This window comes from Felis catus, chromosome B3 (genome assembly GCF_018350175.1).
Source record: "Felis catus isolate Fca126 chromosome B3, F.catus_Fca126_mat1.0, whole genome shotgun sequence".
Taxonomy (NCBI): Eukaryota; Metazoa; Chordata; class Mammalia; order Carnivora; family Felidae; genus Felis; species Felis catus.
Window position 1 is genome coordinate 58,513,108 of NC_058373.1, and position 21,078 is coordinate 58,534,185.

Consider the following 21,078-nt stretch of genomic DNA (forward strand, 5'->3'; position numbering starts at 1 on the left):
CTATCTTAAAAAAATAAATAAAAACATTAAAAATTTTTTAAAAAGAATAGAGAACCCAGGGGGAAAAAAAAAGAATAGAGAACCCAGAAATGGACCCACAAACATATGGCCAACTAATCTTTGACAAAGCAGGAAAGAATATCCCATGGAATAAAGACAGTCTCTTCAGCAGACGGTGTTGGGAAAACTGGACAGCGACATGCAGAAGACTGGACCTGGACCACTTTCTTACACCATACACAAAAATAAACTCAAAATGGATGAAAGACCTAAATGGAAGACAGGAAGTCATCAAAATCCTCAAGGAGAAAGTAGGCTAAACCCTCTTTGACCTTGGCCATGGCAATTTACTCAACACGTCTCCAGAAGGGAAACAAAAGCAAAAATGAACTATTTGAGCCTCATCAAAATAAAAGCTTTCTCCACAGTGAAGGAAACAATCAGCAAAATTAAAAGGCAAACGATGGAATGGGAGAAGATATTTGCAAATGGCATATCAGATAAAGGGTTAGTATCCAAAATGTATAAAGATCTTATCAAACTCAATACCCAAAAAAAACAAATCATCCAGTGAAGAAATGGGCAGAAGACACGACTAGACACTTTTCCAAAGAAGACATCCAGATGGCCAACTGACACATGAAAAAATGCTCAACATCACTCATCATCAGAGAAATACAAATCAAAACCACAACGAAATACCACCTTAAACCTGTCAGAATAGCTAACATTAACAACTCAGGCAACAACAGATGTTGGTAAGGATGCAGAGAAAGAGGATCTCTTTTGCACTGCTGATGGGAATGCAAGCTGGTGCAGCCACTCTGGAAAACAGTATGGAGGTTCCCCAAAAAATTAAAAATAAACTACCCTACCACCCAGCAATTGCACTACTAGGTATCTATCCAAGGGATACAGGTGTGCTGTTTTGAAGGGGCACACTCCCTCCGATGTTTATAGCAGCTCTACTGACAACAAAGTATGGATAGAGCCCAAATGTCCATCGATGGATGAATGGATAAAGAAAATGTGGTATATATATATATACAGTGGAGTATTATTTGGCAATCAAAAAGAATGAAATCTTGCCATTTGCAACTACTTGGATGAAACTATAGGATCTTATGCTAAGCAAAATTAGAGAAAGACAAATTATCCTATGACTTCACTCATATGAGGAATTTAGATACAAAACAGATGAACATAACGGAAGGGAAGCAAAAATAATACAAAAACAGGGAGGGGGACAAAACATAGGAGACTTTTAAATATGGAGAACAAACAGAAGGTTACTGGAGGGGTTGTGGGAGGGGGGATGGCTAAACGGGTAAGGGGCATTAAGGAATCTACTCCTGAAATCATTGTTGCACCATGTGCTAACTAACTTGGATATAAATTTAAAAAATAAATTATGTAAAAAAAAAAAGGTATGAAAGTTGAGGGTCAAAATCAGTGCAAAAGTTGGAATGGTAGAATTGTGTTTGAAAAGGTTTCTGTTGTTTAGAGCTAAGAAAGTTTTTAAAAAGCAAATTCCTGCCTGTGTGTTGCCTTTTGGAGACAGACTTCAACATTATATGAGCAGCATTGTCATTTTCCCTTTTTTTTTCTTTTTTTGAGCATTTTCTACCTGACCTTTAATTCTTTTTGCCCCACATAAACACATGATCAGCTTAATTCTAATGAGGCCCCGTTAAAGTTTAAGGTTTGTTACTTTTGGTATGCCTGGTGATTCCTATCCTTACATTGATTTTATAAAGTTTACAAGCCCCATGTCCATATTGCTTCTTCATCAGCTTTTTAATTGTCCACTTTCCAACAATCTTGTAAAAAAGGACAAAAACAATAAAATAAGTATGAAATTATGGAAACATCACTGTGCCAAGATGGTAAGGGAACCCAAACTGGTCTGTTTGCTGGCAGGCAATGCCACTTGTCCAGGTGATAGCTGAGGGTGTGACAACTGACTCCCCGAGGCAGCTTGAGTATCAGTGCATATAAAAATACAGCTTGTTCCTGGATTGAGGACCTTCTACACCTGCTCAGATGGTTGTTGGGAAGAGTGAATGAGATAATGCCTATTAAGTGCCTGACATGCAGTAGATACTCAACAATCATTTGCTAGATCTGAACAGTCACAAAATCGCATGCCAAATCCTGCTGGTTTGGTAACCTCTATCCTGGTTATGACACTGGGAAAAGCCACCTCAGTGAGTCCTGTCCCTCTCATCAGAGACTTGTCTCTAGTGTTGGTGTCTCATTGCCTGCTTTCTGTGTCTTGGGCCAATGTGCCCTGGCCCTCCCACCCTGTCCCCTGGGTCCCCACCCCTCCTTACAGTGTGGTTGGTCTGGGAGAGTGCAGGGTTGATGTCCTGCCATCTGGTAATGGGAGGCAGACCCAGTGCTGTCCTGGCCTTTGTATAAGAGGGCAGGCCCAGATCACGGCCCCTCTGCAGACAGCTGGCCAGGTAGTCTGTGCGGGAAAACTTCAGAGACCCGGGCCAGAAATCTGGGGATGAAATACCAGAGAGTCTGAGAGAGCTCAGGGCCACCACAGCTCCACTAGCCCAGGAGTCAGGCCCCAACCAGCCCCAAGGGGACCAGAATCACACAGAGGGAACGATGGTCAACAGGTCTCTCAGCAGTGAAAGAGTGCAGGATCCCAGCCCCAGGCACTCCTCCCAGCCTGGCTCTGGAGCTCCAGCAGAATCCCCACCCAGGGGCCAGGGGTGTACCACCTTCAGGGACAGCTTCAGGCTCACCTAGCACATCCTCAACTACCACATGGTCCTCTTGCTCAGCGATCTGGGAGGCCATGCCCAGCAGCAGTGCATCCACATCTTCAGCTCTTTGTAGGTTTGGATGCTTTGGGAATGGGGAGAGAATATGGGGCTGAAGGTTGAGCACCAAGGCTCCCTCCACCCCGTAGTCCAAGTCCTGGGCCCAGCAAGTGCTGACATTTGCTCTAAAACCATCAGGCCATTCCCCCTCCATAGGTTGATTCCCCACTCAAGGTGAGTGACGTCCCCATCCAAAGCTCATGCTGCTGGAAGACAGGCCTCCACAAACGCAAAGGATCTAAAACTTTACTTCTATTTTAGGAGACTTGACAGTATGGTTGACAAAGGCACTAGAACATCTACGTCTTGGTCCTTGCTCTGTTAGTGAGTAGCTGTGGGCAAGTCACAGGACCTCTCTGAACTCAGTGTCCTTCCCTTAATAAAAAAAAGCATTAGGGATACAATGCAATACAATACAATAAAAGCAATTAGGAGGACACAGGTCTCTTTCAACTCAGCTCCATGATTCTGAATTCTGTGCTTTTCTCTTCTCTCTTTTCCTCTTACCTCTTTTCTCCTCTTATGAACACTCTACACAGAATATCAGATTTGCTTTAAATTATTCATCAATGATCTTCACCCACTCAGGCCTGGTTTGGATGGACAGATTATCCCTGATATCTCTCAGAACCCTTCCTCCTCTTTGTTCCCCTCTCAACATGCCCTGGATGTGTCTAATTGGGACATTTCCTTGGAGGGTGGGATGGCTAGGGTACTCCATGGCCTACAAGGGACCCAGAGCTGTCAAGACAGAAGAAAAACCTATGGGGAACCAATGAATGTAGAGCCACACCTGCACAGGCCTCACTGTCCCTCACACAGCCCTGAGGTGGGGGTGGAGGACTGACTTTTGACCATGTACAGCTGACTGCTGTGGCTCTACTGCCCACTTTCACCACACACCCTCAGACACAAATACACCCACCCACCCACCCAACCACCCACACACACACACACACACACACTATACACACTACACACATACACCCACCCACATATGTGCCCCCAGTCCTGACCTCTCGGCTCCAGTAGCTGTTGCAGACCCGGAGAGCTCTGGAGATGCTTGAGTTCCTATTGATGACCTCTTGGAAATGACAACTGGCATTTCTGAAATGCAAGGAGCAGGGGAGTGATGACTGAGGCTATGGGGTCCTAAAGTCAGGCATCAGCTCTGGTCTCCAAGGCTATATATAGCCAGGGGCCCAGGTCATTGTAAACCCCCAGAAATGTACCCAAAGCATGTTCATGCCTCCCCTTTCCCCCATCTCTTCCTTTCTCCATCCCTCTCTGTCTATATATATATTACTAAACAGCATGGGGCTCTATTTAGAGTACCTTTCTCTCCCAATTCCCAAAGAAAGAGTTTACATATTATCATGTAATATGTAAACATGGCTATTGTCACACATGTCCAAAAATTGTTCCAGAGTAGGAAAATGTAACCTATGAATTATTTAAATTATAATGCAACTGTAAAAAATAAACTGCCATGCTTTGTTCCATATACATTAAACTAAATATATATATATTTAGTTTAAAGTTTCCTTTTTATTATTTTGGAATCAAAGTTTTTCTTCAGCTCTCACAAATTTTTTTATAATTCCCTCAAAAGGCTTGCAAGACCCAGGTCCTGTGCTTATAGCTAAAAATGCCCCCAGTGTGGTGTCAAGACCTAAGGTTTAGACCAGCAGGCTTTGTGACTCACCCTCAGAACCTCAATTAGCCCGTGTTTAATTGGGGAGGTTAATATACACAACAGCTGTAGGAAAACGGATAAAGTGCTTAAAAACCACAATGACGTGTTTTTAAACGATTGTTCATCTTCCCTCTCCAAATTCACTGTTCCCTTGGGGAAATGAGCACACTTCAGACTGATAATCCTGTCCTGAGGGCTCCTGAGGGCAGATTTTTCTGAAATGACACCACCACCCCTTCCAACACACAGACATTTATGCTGGGCCCTCACCTCATGTAGACGCCAGGAGGCACCATGGTGGAGAAGAACTGCTCAGAGGCCGCCAGGAACTCTGGGGAGATGTTGGGGTCCAGGAAAGGGCTGTATCCTGGGGAAAGAGGATACTAAAATTTAACCCTTAAACCACCCAGCCTCCCTCCCCATGGCTCCTGTCCCCCTCGAAAAAACTCCTGCCGGCTCTCCCATTCTTCCTCCCCATCCGTTCACCTGCATACTTCGGGGGTGTTTTCTGCAGGAAGCTGGGCAGCCACTCATACAGAGCGATGTTCTGAGGGACAAGAGAAGGCAAAAGGGAGGCAAGCGCTGGAGCAGCCGCTCTGGGAGGGATCCGAGCCCAAGGAAGGCTTCGGTGGGAGATGAGGGTCAGGCAGGGGCAGTCACGAGGGAGGCAACTCAAACAGGACAGGTGCGGAGGCCCGGCCCCCACAAGGAACCTGGGATGGCAGAGGAGGGCGGCTACATAGGAACCACAGCAAAGGCTCCAGGATCACAGCGCTTTGCCTCCTCATCGTCTCCACGTCCACTCTGAGACGCTAGCCCCAGGTCTGGGGAGCAGCGTCCTCCTGGAAAAGGGCGTTTCCGGGGGCTGCCCGTCGGAGGATGGAGGGCTCTGCGCAGCAGGCAGGGGCGGGGCGGGGCGGGGCGGGGAGGGGGTGCGGACTGACCTGGTAGGTGGCGATGACCCTCTTGCGCGCGTGCTGAAACAGCTCCTCGTCCCCCCACCGCGGGTGCTCGCGGGCCAGCCGCTGCGCCCACACGTTGTGGTAGCGGAACCACAGCAGGCCCAGCGCCTGCAGGAAGGGGTCGCGGTTCCCTCGCTCCGCCCCGAAGGCTGCACGCGACGCCGTGGGGCCGCAGGGGAAGAGACGCGCGGCGGTGTGACCACGGGGAGCGCAACCTCGGCGCCCCCCAGCCCGCCCCGCCGAGCGCCCCGGCCGCCGCAGCCCACCCCGCGGCCTCACCATACAGCCCCCGGGGCCCGCGCTGTCCCGTGGCGGGGTCGGGCGGCGTCCACATGAGCAGGGGGCTTTGCGCGTTGCGGGGGAAGGCGGGGTCGGGCCCCGACGCCAGCTGCCCCCCGGAGAAGCTCCGCAGCGCGTCGCTCCAGGAGTGCGAGGAGCCATAGATGGCGCTGCCGTCCAGCCAACCCGTCACCTCGTTGGTCTGCGGGGGTACCGGGAGGGTGAGCCCAGGGTGAGCCGCGGGCGGAGTAGCTGAGACGGGTAAGGGGGCGCCAGGGCCAGCCCAGCATCGGGGGGGGGGCGGGGGGGAGCGGGGGGGCGGGGGGGGAGCGGGGGGCGGAGCCTCTCCCGGCCCGGCCCTGCCAGGCCCCGCCCCCGCGACCCCGCCGGCCGCGTCTCACCAGGTCCCGGGGGTTACTGGGGCTCTGTCCGGTCTCGGGGTCCCAGCGGCTCCTCTGGAAGGGTAGGACCACGTCGCCGCGCTGGTCGGGGTCGAACACCGGGTCCCCGGGCGGGATGTGGATGTTGAGGAACTCGGCTGGGCAGCCAGGTGTCTCCACGCTCACCAGGTCGGACAGCACGTGGTAGCCTGTCCGCAATGGGGGCGTGCTAGGGCCAGCTGAGGGCCTGGCACTCTCCTTTCTGCATCAGGTATCCAGCCCTCCCCTACTCCCCTTGAAGCATCAAAAGACTCCTTAGATTTTGGGGGCAAGTCCAAGTCTTGACCTCCTCCACTCTTCCCAATCCTTTGTTACACCTTGGTCCAGACTGTTTTCATTGACAGTTTGGTCTTCTCCTTGGTAACTGGGAGGTGCCCGGTGAGTGTGCCTAGGCAATTGGCTGGGAACACCTGCTGCAACATGCAGCTGGGAGCAGCCTGCCCAGAGGGCCTGCCAGTCTCACTGTGAGGCTAGATACCGGGAATCAAATGTAGCCCCCCCTTCCCACCCCCTGGAGGGCTAGCAGGAGCCAGGCATTCCTGCTGGGTACCAACAACCCACAGACACGGGTCAGACCACCCATTCTAGCGCCCCATTTTGACATCCACCCCCCCTCCCCAGACCTTTTGCCAAAGACAAAAGACTGAGACTGCCCTGACACTGTCCTAGGAGCCACAGGGGCAAAGAGTGAGAACAGGGTCCCACCAAGAGTCCCTGCCAGATTATTTTTGTGCTCCTGCCTCCATCTGTACTCCCAACAACAGCTCAACGTGGGGCAAATTTATACCTCCACCAACCAGACTTTCTCCCTCTAGTTTTTCTTCCCCAGAAAAAGAAATACAAGACATAGCTTTCTCCATTTAAGAAAACTCATTTTAGGCCCTAGACATCTTGTGATTTACGACTACTTGCCCAAAGCATATTCTTGACTTATCTTTGCAGGGTTTAAACCCCTTGGAGCACTCAGATACCAGAACAATTAAAGGCAGAGAAGTGATGTCAACCTTTGCGGCCCTTTTGTTTTTCATCAATTAGGACCTGAACTCTGTCTCCCTGAGATGACTTTTGCCTAAATTCTAGGCTGAATTCCCCACTGTACAAGTGCCTTTGTGAATCTGTATGTACCCTTAGCTTAAAACTTCCCAGTTTTGTTGTTTGGAAAGACATTGCTTTGGGAAATAACCCCTACATTCTCCTTTACTTTTTCCAAGTAAAACTCTTCCCTTTCCTATTCTTGGCTTGGTTGTGTCTTTTGGCTCAAAACCCACCAAAAGCCGAATTCAGTTTCACATAACATCACCTCCCCCCTCCATCTCTCACCCCCATCTCTGAGACCCTCCATCACTTCTCTCTCTCACTCCCTGACTCCCCACTCAGACATAGACGTGTCCAGCTGACCCTACTGGCCTCCCTACCCCAGAGGTTGAGGCCCTCACCAAAGAATACTCCCAGCACTGTTCGGTTTCGCAGGGAGGCCTGCCCTGCAGGGCCCCTCATGGCAGTGTTGCTAAGGTCTCTGGGGTTGGGCAGGTGGGGTTCTCTCAAGGGCTGGTACACACCATCTGCATAGCTGGCTGGGACTAGGCGCTGCAGCCGAGAGCCTGCAGTAGGAGAGGTAGAGAGACAAGGGTAAATCCTCAGTGGGGCTTGCTTACCTCCTCTCTCCCAGGATTCCCTCCATACCACAGGGAACCCATGAGCCTTTGCTGGTACCTGTCATCCCTTGCCCCTTAGTACCACCCTGACCATAGGGCTGTCTCCACTTGGCCCTCACCTACCTTTGCTGCCCCATCTGTGCTCCATGAGGTTGTTGTACCACCCATCAAATCGCTGCACCTCCCAGGAAATGGGGTTCTGTGCTCCTGTGTGAGAACAGAGGGAAGGGGCAGCTGGGTAAGTCTGTGCATGGGAGGACAGGCAGGCATGCAGGACATGGGTCTTGGGAGGCTGGCAAGGGGAGCAGCAGAAGTTGGACCCCCAGCACAGTGTAGAAGGTAGGGTGCAGAGGAAAGAACCCAGGACAGAGTGCTATCCAAACTCAAGTTCAGTCTTTAAGCTGCCCCGTGGGGGAAACATGGCAGGGAGCACCTGAGGCAGTATAGTGGGGGGCAGCGTGTTTTGACAACCCCAGAGAGCAAGATGAAGCTGGAGAACAGTGGCAATGTGGAAAGGGATGCAGGAGCCTTCTACTGCTCTCACACCTCAGCTCCCAGAGGGACACTGCAGGACAGAAACCATTCCCAGCCCTAAGATATCATATGGAGCAAGAGCCAGCCACACCCTAAAAGCCAACCACTCTTCCATCCAGGGAAAGAGAAGTCATTCTATGACCAAGCCCTGGGTAGGGGCAATGTAGAGAGGGGCTTGGCCCTCTCCTGCTGAGCAGAGCTCAGGGCAAGGGTGCGGGCCCTGGGGCTGTGGCTCTGGGACCTGTTGCTACTCTGGTCTCTTTCCCAGTTTCTGGGGTGGGATCAGGAACTGCCTGGTCATGGGATAACCTTGCCTCTTCTGAGGCAACATGTTCCTCATATAATTCCTCTTACTGACCCTATTGTACTTTCCAAAAACTAGGATCTGGGACGGAGCACTCAGTTGTTGAGGGAAGAGTTCAAACAGTGGGGACAGAGGGAAGGGTCTAGAATTAGAGGTGGACCTAGAGGTCCTTCTGGTCAGTGGATCAGATAACCAGATTCCTTTCCCCAAACTAGGAGGCTACAGGGCTAAGGTTCCCTCTCTGCTCACTTCAGAGAACAGAACAGAGAAAGAGAACAAAGAGAAAGAGAAACAGAAGAAAAGGACCCTCACCAGCCATCAAGGGACCCATTCCTCTGACTGTCCTTCCACTCACACCAAGGATAAGATCTCAGAGCTATGCCTCACACTCCTGTGTGCATGTGCATGCCCACGCATGCACACTCAGTCACCAGGAGGTCAGAGAGGCAAAATGACTCAGACCCTGATGTTTGAGCAAAGAATCCAAGTAAGGATCCAGGACTTGGGGCAGGAACTAGGGGAGCCACATACACATGATCTCTAAAATAAGATGAACTGGTAGCAGAACAAGAAGAGGGTCTTTGGGGGAAGGGTGTAAAGGAGAATGCCTCCTGGGAATAAGTGGCAATAGCTGGGTAGAAAAGGAAAATCCAAGGTCAAGGCAAAGAGAGGCCAGGAAGGAATGGGAATGTGGGCAGCTCCTTCATGGGAGAAGCTGCAGGGGTCTACCACCTCCAGTCAGAGTAGATCATTCCACAGATTTTCTGTGCTTCCTTTTCTTGTCCCTTTTCTTATCCTGCCACACCTGATAGGGCTGATAAGGGGCTTGCTCTTTTTAACTTAACTTGTAGCACCTTAAGCCCGCTTCCCTTCTCAGAGACCCAGACTTCACAAAATGGCCTCAGAGTCTAGCAAACTGATGGTAGCAAGATGAAATCTAATGGACCATACAGAGGCAATAGTTGTTTGTTGTTGTTTTCATATTGTTTTAAAACACTGGTGACTTTCCTTCAGCTTTGGGTCCAATCTGACCACAAAATCCTTTATTGTCTTATGTGCCTAATCAGTCTTTTCCCATTTGGGATCAGGGGTCCTTACTTTATGAAGAAAGAGAGAAGAGAGAGGAGAGAGAAAGGGCCTCCAGACTGTAAGGAATGAAATAGGAAATGCTGACACAGCAGGGGTTCCTCTGTTCCTAGCTACACTTCTCCTCCAATCTATACTCACCCATGGATGTCCATGACCCAATCAGGAGTGTCCATGCCAGAGCCAGGCAGAGGCCCATGATGAAAGTGATAATAGCGCTTAGGTGTTAGGACACCCTAAAATGGAGACCCTAGGAAAAGAGAACAGGGAGAATGGGTCCCAGAAGCTCAGGAGAGTCAGGCCAGGGCCTCTGCAGGCCTCTGTGAATCTAAGTGTGAGCTGGGCCAACACCACAGTGGGGAACAAAGAGCAAGAGACTCACTTGCCCCCAAGAGTCTTTCATTCATTCAACAAACACTTGGCACGCATCCACTATTTTTTAGGCGTTTAGATCTAGGAACTGGAAATTAAGTGATGAACAAAGCAGACAGAAATCTCTGCCTCCTTGGACTTACCTTCTAAGATTAACTGAAAACCTTGTTTTGGCCCAGCTTCCCAGTGTGTGTGTTCCTTGGACAGAGCCTTGCTTGAGGGCCAGGACACTGAGCTGCTGCTACAGTGTGGTTTTAGGCAGGTCACTTCTCTGGTCTGGATCTTGATTTCCTCTTCCAGCTATGGGAATAAACATGCCTGAACTGTCTACCTCCTAGCATGGTTGCCAGAATCAGACATGAGATTGAGGTTGAATTCAAAGCCAGAAAAGTGACAGGTGTTATGTAAATGTGATATAGAGAGAGGGTGGGCTGGAGCTTGGCTCTTCTAGGCAGACTCAAAGAATGCAGCACCAGGTGCTCCTGTGTTTGGTGCCAGCTTTCCTCTCTCTCTCTCCCTCTCTCCAGGCTAACAACTCAATCACCCAGGGACAACAGGGAAATGGGGCAGCAGGGGATTCAGACTGGGACTCCTGAGTGGCACAGGGAGTGCCTAAGGCGAATGAAGACCTTCTAAGGCAGCATATAGACACTGGGGGTGGGGTGGGGCTGGGGAACTATCTAATGGAAGAAAGTGGGAGTTCAGAGAAAGCCTTATCTCAGACTAAACTCTCAGGACTCCTGAACATGTTGTCTAGTCAAATAGGAGGAGCCCTGGAGGGTGATCTCATCCCAACTTGCCAAGTCCCATGAAACAAATGAAAAACCCTAGGCCCTGTCATAACTCAAAAGCTCAGCATTCCACCCACTCCATCTGAGACTGCCCAGATGGTGGTCTTTGAGAGTTTGTGAAGAGCAGGGCCCTGAATGGTTGAAGCCGTAAGGATGTTGGAGTGGCCACAGTGGTCCTTCCCTGATCTAGGATGCCCCGCCCCTTCCCCCCTACCACTTTGTCTTGTCTTTAGGATCCGGGCCCCAGACACCAATGTACCCCTCAACCCATAAAAGCATGCAGTGAGCTTTCAGGCCAGGCTGTGGGGATAACCTGAAGAGGAATGTGGGCATGCTTAACAATCACTCCTTGTGGGTGGGTAGCCTGTGATTTATATAGCAATATTGGTTCAGTAACTTCCTAACAACCTTGAGTGGAAGGCATAACCTTATGACAGAGCAGTGAAGCCCCAGGCAGTGGCAGAACCAGGAAGAGAACACAGGCCTACCTTGTTCTTAACCCACATGGCTACTTTTCCAGTCTGAAGTCCTAGAATGGGGACCCTGGGGTGGGGGAAATAGGAGCCAAGGCCATAGGGATTCCAATCTGGTCCCAAGGGAGGGCTGAAGGAGAAGCCTGGATTCTAAAAGCCCACAGCTCCCTCCCTGGCATAATGTGCTGGTGCCGGGGAGAGTTCCAGAGAGATCCCCTAGGCCCAAGCAAATTAGGCCACCCAACATTCAAGGTTCTCTAAGAATCAAAAACTTGGGGTGGGGTGTGTGAGGATAGGCCCGAACGGGTTCCCTTTCAGCCTCAGGCTAATAATGGAGGCGCAGGGGGGCCAGGGCTAGAATTCCCCTTCCCTCCAAAAGCGTAGCGGAGCTGGGGCACACTCCGCTGCAGCCACGCCGGTGGCTCTCCCTCCCTCCCGAGCGCCTGGGCCCGCGGGCCTGAGAAACCCTCCTCGGTCTGACCTGTGGCCGCGGCGTCCCTCGACCCCAAAGTGCGGACTGGCTCGCTCCTGGCTCGCCGCGAGGCCCGCGACGCCCGCTCCCGGCCGGCTCCCTCCGCAGCTCTGCGCGGGGAGGGCGGGCGGGGCCAGGGGTGAAGAGGGGCAGGCGCGGCCCAGTTCTAAGGCAGGGCGGGGCGAAGTGGGGTGGGAGGCCAGCCGGAGCGCCCGCGACCTGCAGAGGTGCTCCAAGAGGCCCGAAGCGCGCCAGGTGAGACGGCGCGGGCTCGCGGGGCTCAGGTGGGGGAGCTGTCCCTTCCGTGGCGAGGGCTCGGCTAGTGCGGCTACGGGGACAGAGAAAGGGGCAAGTCTGCTGGGGCTGGGGGGGGTGGGGAGAAGACTTGGGGGGGGGGGCAGGGGAGGCGCTCCCCGAAACTCTCCATATCGTCGGATCTGGGCTCCAAGACCAAGAGGATCGGTGAACGCCCGCAGAGCAGGCCAGGCGTCCGAGCAAGGCATTCGTCCTAAGACCCTGAGAGTGTCTGTGGCAACCATCCCCTGGGGTTCCCCGTGAGCTCTCGGGGTCTCAAGCCCTCCAGCCTCGCCCGCGCCCCACCGGTCTCCAGACTGCATCTCTAGGTTTGTGCCGGAGCTGCCCGGGAGTTCTGGGCAGGGGGCAAGAGGAGGAAGGCCGGAGGGGTGGCTGCGCAGGGGACGGCTCTTGTGCACGGTCCCTCCTCTGTCCCAGACCGAGGGCTGGGGGCAGCGCCTCTGATCCTCGGGTGCGGTCTGAGAAGGTTGAGAGCGACTTGGAGTGGCGGGCGGGGAAGCACCCCAAACCCGGTTTGTCCGGTCATAGCCTGGTCCTTAAGTGAATTAGGAGAAGAGGAAGGTTGGAAGCGAGCCCCGCCAAGAGAAAGGGAGCGCATTCGGTGATAGAACGTCTGAACCTCGTTCCCGCCCCCAGGAGCGCTGCTTGTGAGGTTCCACAGGGAGGAAGCGAGCGGCGCGGGCTGCCACGCACGCACTGTGTGGAAGGGGCGAAGGTAGGAAGACAGTGGTCCGGGTGTGAATGGCGGGGATGATGAGGCTGCTGGGGTCGGTGTGGTCGGGATGGGTTTTGAAGGGGGCCTTGGAGTGCTGCCCCCATCCAGGCCCCTAGGGGCGCACTTCCAGTGCCCCCCTCCCCCCGCAAGTTCAGATCAAGTGGGAGTTACTCAAAGAGAAAGTTTGGTAAGAAGTTAAGAGGAGAAAAGAAAAACCTCGGAAGACCATATATGCCACAAGGTTTACAGACATGGAATCCTTATCTCGGCCTGCCTGGAGCCTAGATAGTTTATTTGCATGATTCAGCGTCCCTGGGCTCCTTACTTACTTCAGCCCTCAACCCACTTCTCAGATCTTCTGTTTCTCCACTTAATTCTTTCCTTAGTGCAACAACATACACATGCCCACACACCTTCCTGAAGAGAAGAGGCTGGGACAGGAGTTTCTGACAGTTCTCACCAGCCAGAGCTGTCAACTTTAATGGGATCAACCCCCAACCAAAGAAACAAAATAATCACATTCTAGTAGCTGTGTATCACCAGTCAGCGCTCTTGGCAACTCCAGCCATGTCACCCATTCCTTCCTGAAGAATTATAGTATTTCTGAGTTCCAGAAGATGTGGGATGTGGGGAGAGGGAGACTGTAAGAGAGGCCACAGAGTACTAAGGAAGTACGTAAGAACTTTGAATGCTGAAGACCAGCTGTATCAGGCTGGATTTTCTTAAAGATTTGTAACTTTATTTCTTATCCACCCCTTTTAACACACACAGGAACCCCACTTCAACCTGGGATTGGTAAAGATTGGGTAACGTCTGAAATACAACTGAGCATTAGAAATGCTTCAGTAATTTAAGGGAGTTCAGAAAGGGGGAAAAAGTGTCCCTCACTTCTCTAGGCTGGGTGAGAAAGGAGGACCCCAGAGTGTGGGGATTGGCCCACCCCATTGAGAAAGCACCTGTTTTGTCACAGGGGCCTCTGATTGAGGGTTTGTGTACCTAGTTCTCTATGTTACTAAGCAGTACTTTCTTCTTGTGTCTGTATTTCTGTTTACATGAAATTGTAGGTGTATGTCTGACTGTATCTTGCACTTATTTGTATTAAGGTATATTGTGTATATATACGAGTCATGGTGGTGAGCTAGGGGAAAGGGAGTGAAGACTGAAAAGAGATTTTTTCTCAGATTGGAAGAAATTCTACTGTCAGACCCTCCTTGGCTTGCCAAGGAGGAAGATGTTCCAGAGGAAAATTATAAGCTTTGTAGGAAAGGAGGATTGCTAGGTTTAGGGACTTTTCATTTAGTCCCACCACTTCATGCAGGAGGCTTGTTAGCTTAATTATTAAAACCAATTTGGGATCAGGGTCATCCAAAATTAGCTTTAGATTAGGCAATGGAGACTAAGGAAAACCTAATTCCTTAAATTAAACAAAAAGAATTTTATTCACTGTCTTTTTGCTTTAGTCATCTTTAATAAATATTTTGGTGAATTGGAAATAAGTTAACATTGTCCTTCTGTACTTAAGATACAGAGAGACTTTTCTTAGTGTTTCTTTGAAGCACCACGTTAATGGAGGTGAGCCATTCTTGTAAAGTATTTTATAACCTCCCACTAAAATATATGCAGGAATAATACTGATATGTAACGCTAACCAAAGTACATTACACTATTACTATTTGCTTATATTGCAGCTATTTGTTTTTGAAATTTCAGCATATAACATGTGTTCATAGTATTAGCAAACTTGCTTTATCTTCCCACCTTACTAACCAAGATATTCTACATTTTACAGCCTTTTTAAAAACATAAAGCCTTCCATCACAATTGTAATGGCTTTAGTCTAGGTGTCATAAAGAATAAATTCTTAGACCAATAAGTAAAATAAATATCACTATCACATATTCACAATTCATAGTTACTTAGCTTTAGCTAGAGTTGAAACATATGTTTCAGATTCAATTAAACGTGAACATTCATGCTTTGGACTCCAACTACTAGAAGAGGCTTCCTGAAAATTTTGTGAAAGCACTACAGATTGACAGGGTTGGTCAAATCCCTTCCTGCCCAATCCTTAGGCCTATATTGGTGACACTCAATTAACATTGAATGAGAATAGAATACTCTATAGGACACAGAGGGAGCATAGCTCCCTCTTGTGTGTGAAATAGAGGATACCACCTACAGAGAGGAAGTCACTCATTCATATATATTCATTCATTCAACCCACAAGCTGATTAGTATATGCTACATGCAGGGGATGCAAAGATGGAGATTAGAAGCTAATAGGGAGACTGATGTTCAAACAATTACAATCCAATGTGATTATTGTGATCGTGGAGATATATTCAAAATGCAATCAGAACATGAGAGGTAGGAACATCTACACTGGCCCAATGGTGTCAAAGAAAATTTCACAGAGGAGGTAACATGAGCTGAGACTTGAAGGGTGAAAAGGAGTTTGCTAAGGAGTAAGAGCATTCCAGGCAGAGGAAAGAGCATATACAAGGGCATGAAGAGTTAAAAGAGTATGTCAGATTCAGGGAAAGGCCAATAATTCAGTATTGCTAGAGGTTAGGCTGGGCCAAAGATGGAGGTGCAATGGTAGATGAGATCCGATCATAAAGGACTTTGCATGTGATTGTGAGATTAGGTTTTACCTAGAGCAAAGAAATAAAATGTTTATATTTCCTTGTTAGAAAACAATGTTCTGGCACCAGGCAAGATAGAATGAGACTGAACTAGGGCAGTAGGGAAGGAAATTCATGGATGGTTTCAAGAAATTTTTAGGAGATAAGATGGTCCATCTTTCCGGCTTATTTTATTGATAACAATGGTGATGTCACCAAAGAGACAAAGAAAACAGAATAAAAAGCAGAGCAGAGACAGTGAATTCAGTTTGGGACCTGTTGAATCTGAGGCATCCATGGGGAAGCCAAGTGAAAATGTCAATGGGACAATTGGCCCAGGTAAGAGGTCTGTCTGGAGACATAGATTTGAGAAGCATCGGCCATGGGAATAGATGAGTTTGCCTACGGAATCATGAAGAGTACTAGAAGAAAAGAGCCAAGGCAGAATCCTGGGAAGCAGAAACATTTCCGAGAGAGGAAGGACTAGCAAAGGAGCCACAAAAGTCATGGCCAAAGGCAGGAGACCCAGGAGAACATGCTGTCATGGAGATTCAAGGAGGACACGGTTGAAGAAAGGGGAAACAGTCCACAATACCAAATACCACAGAGAGGTTAAGAAAGATGAGACGTGAAAACTTCCCTTTGGATTTAGCATGTGATAACCTAATGGAGAAGATGGGAATAGAGAGAAGCCAGATTGCAATGGGTTGAGGAAATAAAGCAGTGGAGATACCAGCATAGACTATTCTTCCCAAAAGCCTGGCTATGAAAGGGGGAGAGTGAGATAAGACAGTAGCTGGAGGGGACTGAGAAGTTCAAGGGAGAGGGTCCCTTCTCTTTATGTTCTTAAGATGGGAGAAATTTAAGCATATCTTTGAGAGAAGGAGCCAGCAGAGAAAGAGAAGCTGACAAGATGTGTAGAGAACGGGGAATGACTAGGGAAAGGTGGTTGTGAAGGCAGGCAAGGATTGGAGTGAGAGCCCAGGAGAAAAGGAGATACCCATTCCCCTGCAATGGAAGAATTGAAGAGTTAAGAAAAAAGCAAAACTTCATGGGAAAACCGAGGCTCAGAGCTTATGTGGCTTGTCCAAAAGACAGGATTAAAACTGTCTCTCTTTTTGCCTGACACTATGCTACCCCCCCAGAGATAGCATAGGAGGTGGCCAGCCTAGAAAGAGAGTGAAAGGCTGAGAGCCACAGGGTATTATAGAAGAATCACAGAATTTAGAACTAGAGGGGACATGGAGATCATCATATCCAACTGCAGATGAGGAAACCAAGGACCAACGAAGTTGTCATTTGCCTGCCTAATGTTTTAAAATAAGTGAAGAACTGGTTCCAGCCCAGGGTTCTCTCTAACAAGGATTGGATAAGGAGATAAATGGAGTAGTCAGATGTCCTCTCTTTCCCAATCTTGTGGCTTCTATCTATTCATGTCACTCTGTTTCAGGTATTATTCTTAGCACTTTACACACGCAATCTTGTCTCACACTCTCAATGACCCTGTGAGGTAAACACTGTCATCCTTACTTTTAATAAAACCAAGTATCTGTAGGGGTCAAGTAACTTGCAAGAGGCAGATACAGAATTCACACACAGAGCTGCTTAACTTCAAACTTATTCTTTCACTATATCACTTAATAAGACACTACCTAGCCAGACTATAAATAATGGAGCCTCCTGGGAAAACCAAGGCCCCAGTACAGATCACACACAGGGAAATGAGCAGAAGTGGGATCATTGATTGTAAAATAAGGTGAGCTAAGTTGATTTCAATTATTTTAGAGTTTCCAGAGGAGGAGTCAGGGTGCTTGAGAAAGCTAGACAGACCAGTGTGGGCAGTGCCAGGACCGGGAACCAGCCCTCTGATGATATCGTTGGATTATGTATTTAGCAAAGCTGTCTGGCCTTTGTTCCTTTGGAGACTGAGAAGGAAATCCAATCTTTTTGTAATCTGTACCAACTTTCACCCTTATGCCTTCGCTTGATAGCTATATAGTAAATATAGTTCTTTTTATGTCCTGTGATCTGTCTGATTAGGCTGGAGGCCTGAGAGAGATCAAAGAGAATTATATTTCTTAAGACAGTCCCAGAGGAAGCAGAGAAGCCTCGAGGGTGGTTGTGGCACTGGTTTAGGGGACCTAAGGGTTAGGAAAGGAGCATGGGGCAACAGAGATGGATTGCCAAGACCCTCATTCCCTCACAGCCAAAACACAGGGAGATGGATGGCAGAGGAGCAATGGAAAGACAGTAGCAGTAGAATCTGGTGAGCTCCAGAGATGAGGGAACTGGTCTGGTTTATTCTTAGCTGTATCTTCAGCACCAAGAATAGTACCTGGCTCATAGACATAAACATCTATTGTCCTACAGCATACGCCTCCCTGTCACAGCCCCATCAAAATGGCTGCTTTTGGACACACATTCCCCTTCTATACTGGCCTCAAGCCAATCTTCCCAATGGACACCACTTTGGCCGTCATCATTGCCATCTTTCTGACTGCACTGGTCACCTTCATCATCATCCTGCCTGGCATTCGGGGCAAGATGGTGAGAAACAAACCCAGCCCTGGAGACCCCAGCCCCAGAGAGACCTTGGCCTCAAGGTGAGGGGGCCAGACTCTCTGACTACAACCAGACTCAGGAAAGAGACTCCAGTCCTGAAAAAGTGTCACCCACCCCCCAGGAGGGAGCTCCCTACTCATTGATTCAACACATAATTTATTGAGAACCTATTACGTGGCAGACACTCTGATCTCAATTGACCAAATGACCTCAGTTTTAGAACCCCCGCCCCCACACACCCAAGTCTGGAAAGAGGAAGGGTGGATTTGGAAGGAGGGTGTTCCTTCCTAAACCCACCCACCCTGTGACTCAGAGGGTGTTCTGGCTGCTGCGGGTGGTGACCAGCTTATTCATCGGGGCCGTGATCCTAGGTGAGTATAATTCTGGGCAACTGCCTCTGTGCCATCTAGTTTGCCCCACAGCCAACCTCCTCTTTCCTGGTTTCCTTACAGCAACTTCTGATTCCAGGGGGTGGGGGGTGGGAGGAGCATAAGCAGAGTGTGATCAAGGAAGTCTTGGATTCTGACCCCTTTATTCATCTTGGGCAAACATATTATTGACAATCTAACCATGAGCTAGACCCTGAGCTAGTTAATAGATATACAATTATGCGCAAAAGAGACCTAGACCCCTTGGAGCTCTCCTTCTGACTCTATCCCAGTAATGCCCAGATTTTCCTGAGTTCCTGTATGTCCAACTCCCCAACTCCAGCTGTGAATTTCAGTTCTGAGTGGTTCGTGGGCCAGGTCAGCACCAACACATCATACAAGGCCTTCAGTTCCAAATGGATCAGTGCTGACGTTGGGCTGCAGGTTGGTCTGGGAGGAGTCAACATTACACTTACAGGTAAGTGATGGTTCTTACCTGTGAGGGAGAAGATTCTGCTGTGTCTTTGGAATCTAATTTGGTGTGGTCTAAAGTTCTACAGGATGGAGGGATGGTAGGAAGGGAAATTTCCAGAGAGTAATAGCAGCTTCTGTACACCTGCCCAATGTGATGAGCCCCTACCCAGGCTTGAGTTCCTCCTGAGCACACCTGCCCCATTCCCCCAGGGATCCCAGTGCAGCAGTTGAATGAGACCATCAATTACAATGAGGAATTCACATGGCGCCTGGGTGAAAACTATGCTGAGGGATATGCAAAGGCATTGGAGAAGGGGCTGCCAGACCCTGTGCTCTATCTGGCTGAGAAGTTCACCCCGAACAGCCCATGTGGACTGCATGGCCAGTACCGCCTGGCAGGACACTACACCTCAGCCACACTCTGGTGAGTATGGGATAGAAGCCAGCCTAGACCCAGGGATGGTGTTTCTATCCATCTTTCCTCCACTTATGTGGAAATCCCTAGTGGGACAGGCTGGCACCAGCCCCACAGTGCTTGGTTGGGAAACCTATAGGCAGAAAACTGTGTCTCACATCTCTGGGATATTCTTGGGTGCCTGAGCCTCCATGTGGGCCCTTCCAAATAGAAGTGTCTAGGCCAACCTTCACCAGGTCCTTGGCTCTCCAGGGTGGCATTCCTCTGCTGGCTGCTGGCCAATGTGATGCTGTCCATGCCCGTGCTGGTCTATGGTGGCCACATGCTGCTAGCCACAGGCGTCTTCCAGCTGTTGGGACTGCTCTTCTTCTCCACGGCCACATCACTCACACCACCCTGTCCCCTGCGCCTGGGCACTGCTACACTGCACACTCACCACGGGCCTGCCTTCTGGATCACATTGACCACAGGTGAAGTCCAGCCCTGAAGACAGACATAGGGCTTAGGGCCAGGGAGGGAGGGCCAGGGACCACAATATTGGTGGGGGTTGAGGGTCTGCCTCTGGGGGCCAAGATGCCTTTCCTCCCTTTAAAACCCCATCCCTCTTACATCACTCATCGGGGCTTTTTCTCCCCAGTTCCACTACCCACCCCCACAGATGCCTACTCCCTGTGTCTTCTGTCTCTGTCATGTTCCTCATCTCCTAACTCTCCCTTCACCCAACTCTTTCCCAAATCTTCCAATCTTCTGTCCATGCCCGCTTCCCCCAAACACTCTTCTCCATGTCCCCCATTCCTAGAACCCTTCTCTTTCCTGCTTCACATGGCTTTAAATTGTCTTACAGGTCTTTCTCCTCTCCTGTTCTCTCATGCCCCTTCTCATGCCTTCTCCTCTGTGCCCTGCCCTTCCCCCAGGGTTCTCTATTTTCAGAGTTCTCTCTCTCTTTCTTCTGACATGTAATTCAAAGAGCACTGGACTTAGAGTCAAAGCTCAGAAAAATAGAGCCACACCAGCCGTATGACCCTAAGCTAGTCACTTCTCTGAATCCCAGTTGCTCTGAAACAGGGATGCCAGCATTCTCTGAGAGTTGTTCTGATGCTCTTGCAAGAGTTCCTTGGGAGGGTATTACTATCACCAAGGCAGGACACCTATTGTCTCATCCCCAGGACTGCTTTGTGTGCTGCTGGGCCTGGCCATGGCAGTGGCCCACAGGATGCATCCCCAAAGGCTGAAGGCTTTCTTCACCCAGAGTTCAGGAGAGGATCCTGCGCCGGAATGGAATCCTGAAGAAGGGGGACTCCTGAGTCCTCGCTACCGGTCCACAGCCGAGAGTCCTGAGCCTCAGGACATTCCCCTGTCAGAGGCTTCCTCTGAGGCATGCTGTAAGAAGGAGCATCCCAGAGAGCCTGACTGTACCCTATAAGGCTCTTCTCCCTGGTGGCCACCTGGACTTCCAGTCTGGTTCCAGATCTCATTGGAGCCTCATAAACCACCAGAAATGACTGCAGGTTGGGTTGTTTCAGCCCCCCAGCTCCAATCTATAGGTGGAGAAGGAAAAAGAGGCTTTTCCTTTTAAAAAGCAAAACAAAAAGCCCTAATATGCTAAACAGAAATTGGAGCCACCCATAAACCCTGTCTGCATGGTAAGACCAAGCAAGTGCTGCCTGTTTATGCACAGCAACCCTGCCTTCCCTTGATGCCTTG

The 21,078-nt window shown here is 49.8% G+C and overlaps 2 protein-coding genes and 1 long non-coding RNA gene across 10 annotated transcripts in view; 2 read left to right on the plus strand and 1 right to left on the minus strand.

Moving 5' to 3' along the window:
• The window catches only part of DUOX1 (dual oxidase 1), a 34,542-nt gene extending 22,522 nt beyond the window's left edge, over positions 1–12,020 (minus strand). For 5 of the 8 annotated variants that reach the window (XM_023255415.2, XM_023255416.2, XM_045059387.1 and 2 more), the window contains exons 1-13: positions 11,911–12,020; positions 10,309–10,465; positions 9,935–10,043; positions 7,993–8,076; positions 7,651–7,815; positions 6,176–6,363; positions 5,775–5,976; positions 5,478–5,644; positions 5,020–5,080; positions 4,804–4,900; positions 3,854–3,944; positions 2,760–2,862; positions 2,334–2,506 (exon numbers count right to left, since the gene is read on the minus strand). In XM_023255415.2, coding sequence (XP_023111183.2) covers positions 2,334–2,506; positions 2,760–2,862; positions 3,854–3,944; positions 4,804–4,900; positions 5,020–5,080; positions 5,478–5,644; positions 5,775–5,976; positions 6,176–6,363; positions 7,651–7,815; positions 7,993–8,076; positions 9,935–9,992 — 1,389 coding nt within the window. In that variant the 5' untranslated portion in view covers positions 9,993–10,043; positions 10,309–10,465; positions 11,911–12,020. Of the gene's footprint in view, positions 1–2,333; positions 2,507–2,759; positions 2,863–3,853; positions 3,945–4,803; positions 4,901–5,019; positions 5,081–5,246; positions 5,419–5,477; positions 5,645–5,774; positions 5,977–6,175; positions 6,364–7,650; positions 7,816–7,992; positions 8,077–9,934; positions 10,044–10,308; positions 10,466–11,910 lie in introns of those variants that run through there. The other 3 variants (XM_045059388.1, XM_045059389.1, XM_045059390.1) reach the window with 3 other exon arrangements.
• Positions 5,898–7,448, plus strand: LOC123385964. Its single transcript, XR_006599281.1, has 2 exons — positions 5,898–6,035; positions 7,157–7,448. It is a non-coding gene; the product is annotated as an uncharacterized LOC123385964 (long non-coding RNA).
• Positions 12,021–17,955: 5,935 nt separating the features above from the next.
• Positions 17,956–21,021, plus strand: DUOXA1 (dual oxidase maturation factor 1). The gene is made up of 6 exons (XM_019832517.3): positions 17,956–18,102; positions 18,431–18,488; positions 18,829–18,963; positions 19,170–19,383; positions 19,627–19,844; positions 20,541–21,021. The coding sequence occupies exons 1-6, from the start codon at positions 17,956–17,958 to the stop codon at positions 20,795–20,797; spliced, it is 1,029 nt and encodes a 342-aa protein (XP_019688076.1). The 3' UTR covers positions 20,798–21,021.
• The last annotated feature ends 57 nt before the right edge of the window (positions 21,022–21,078 follow it).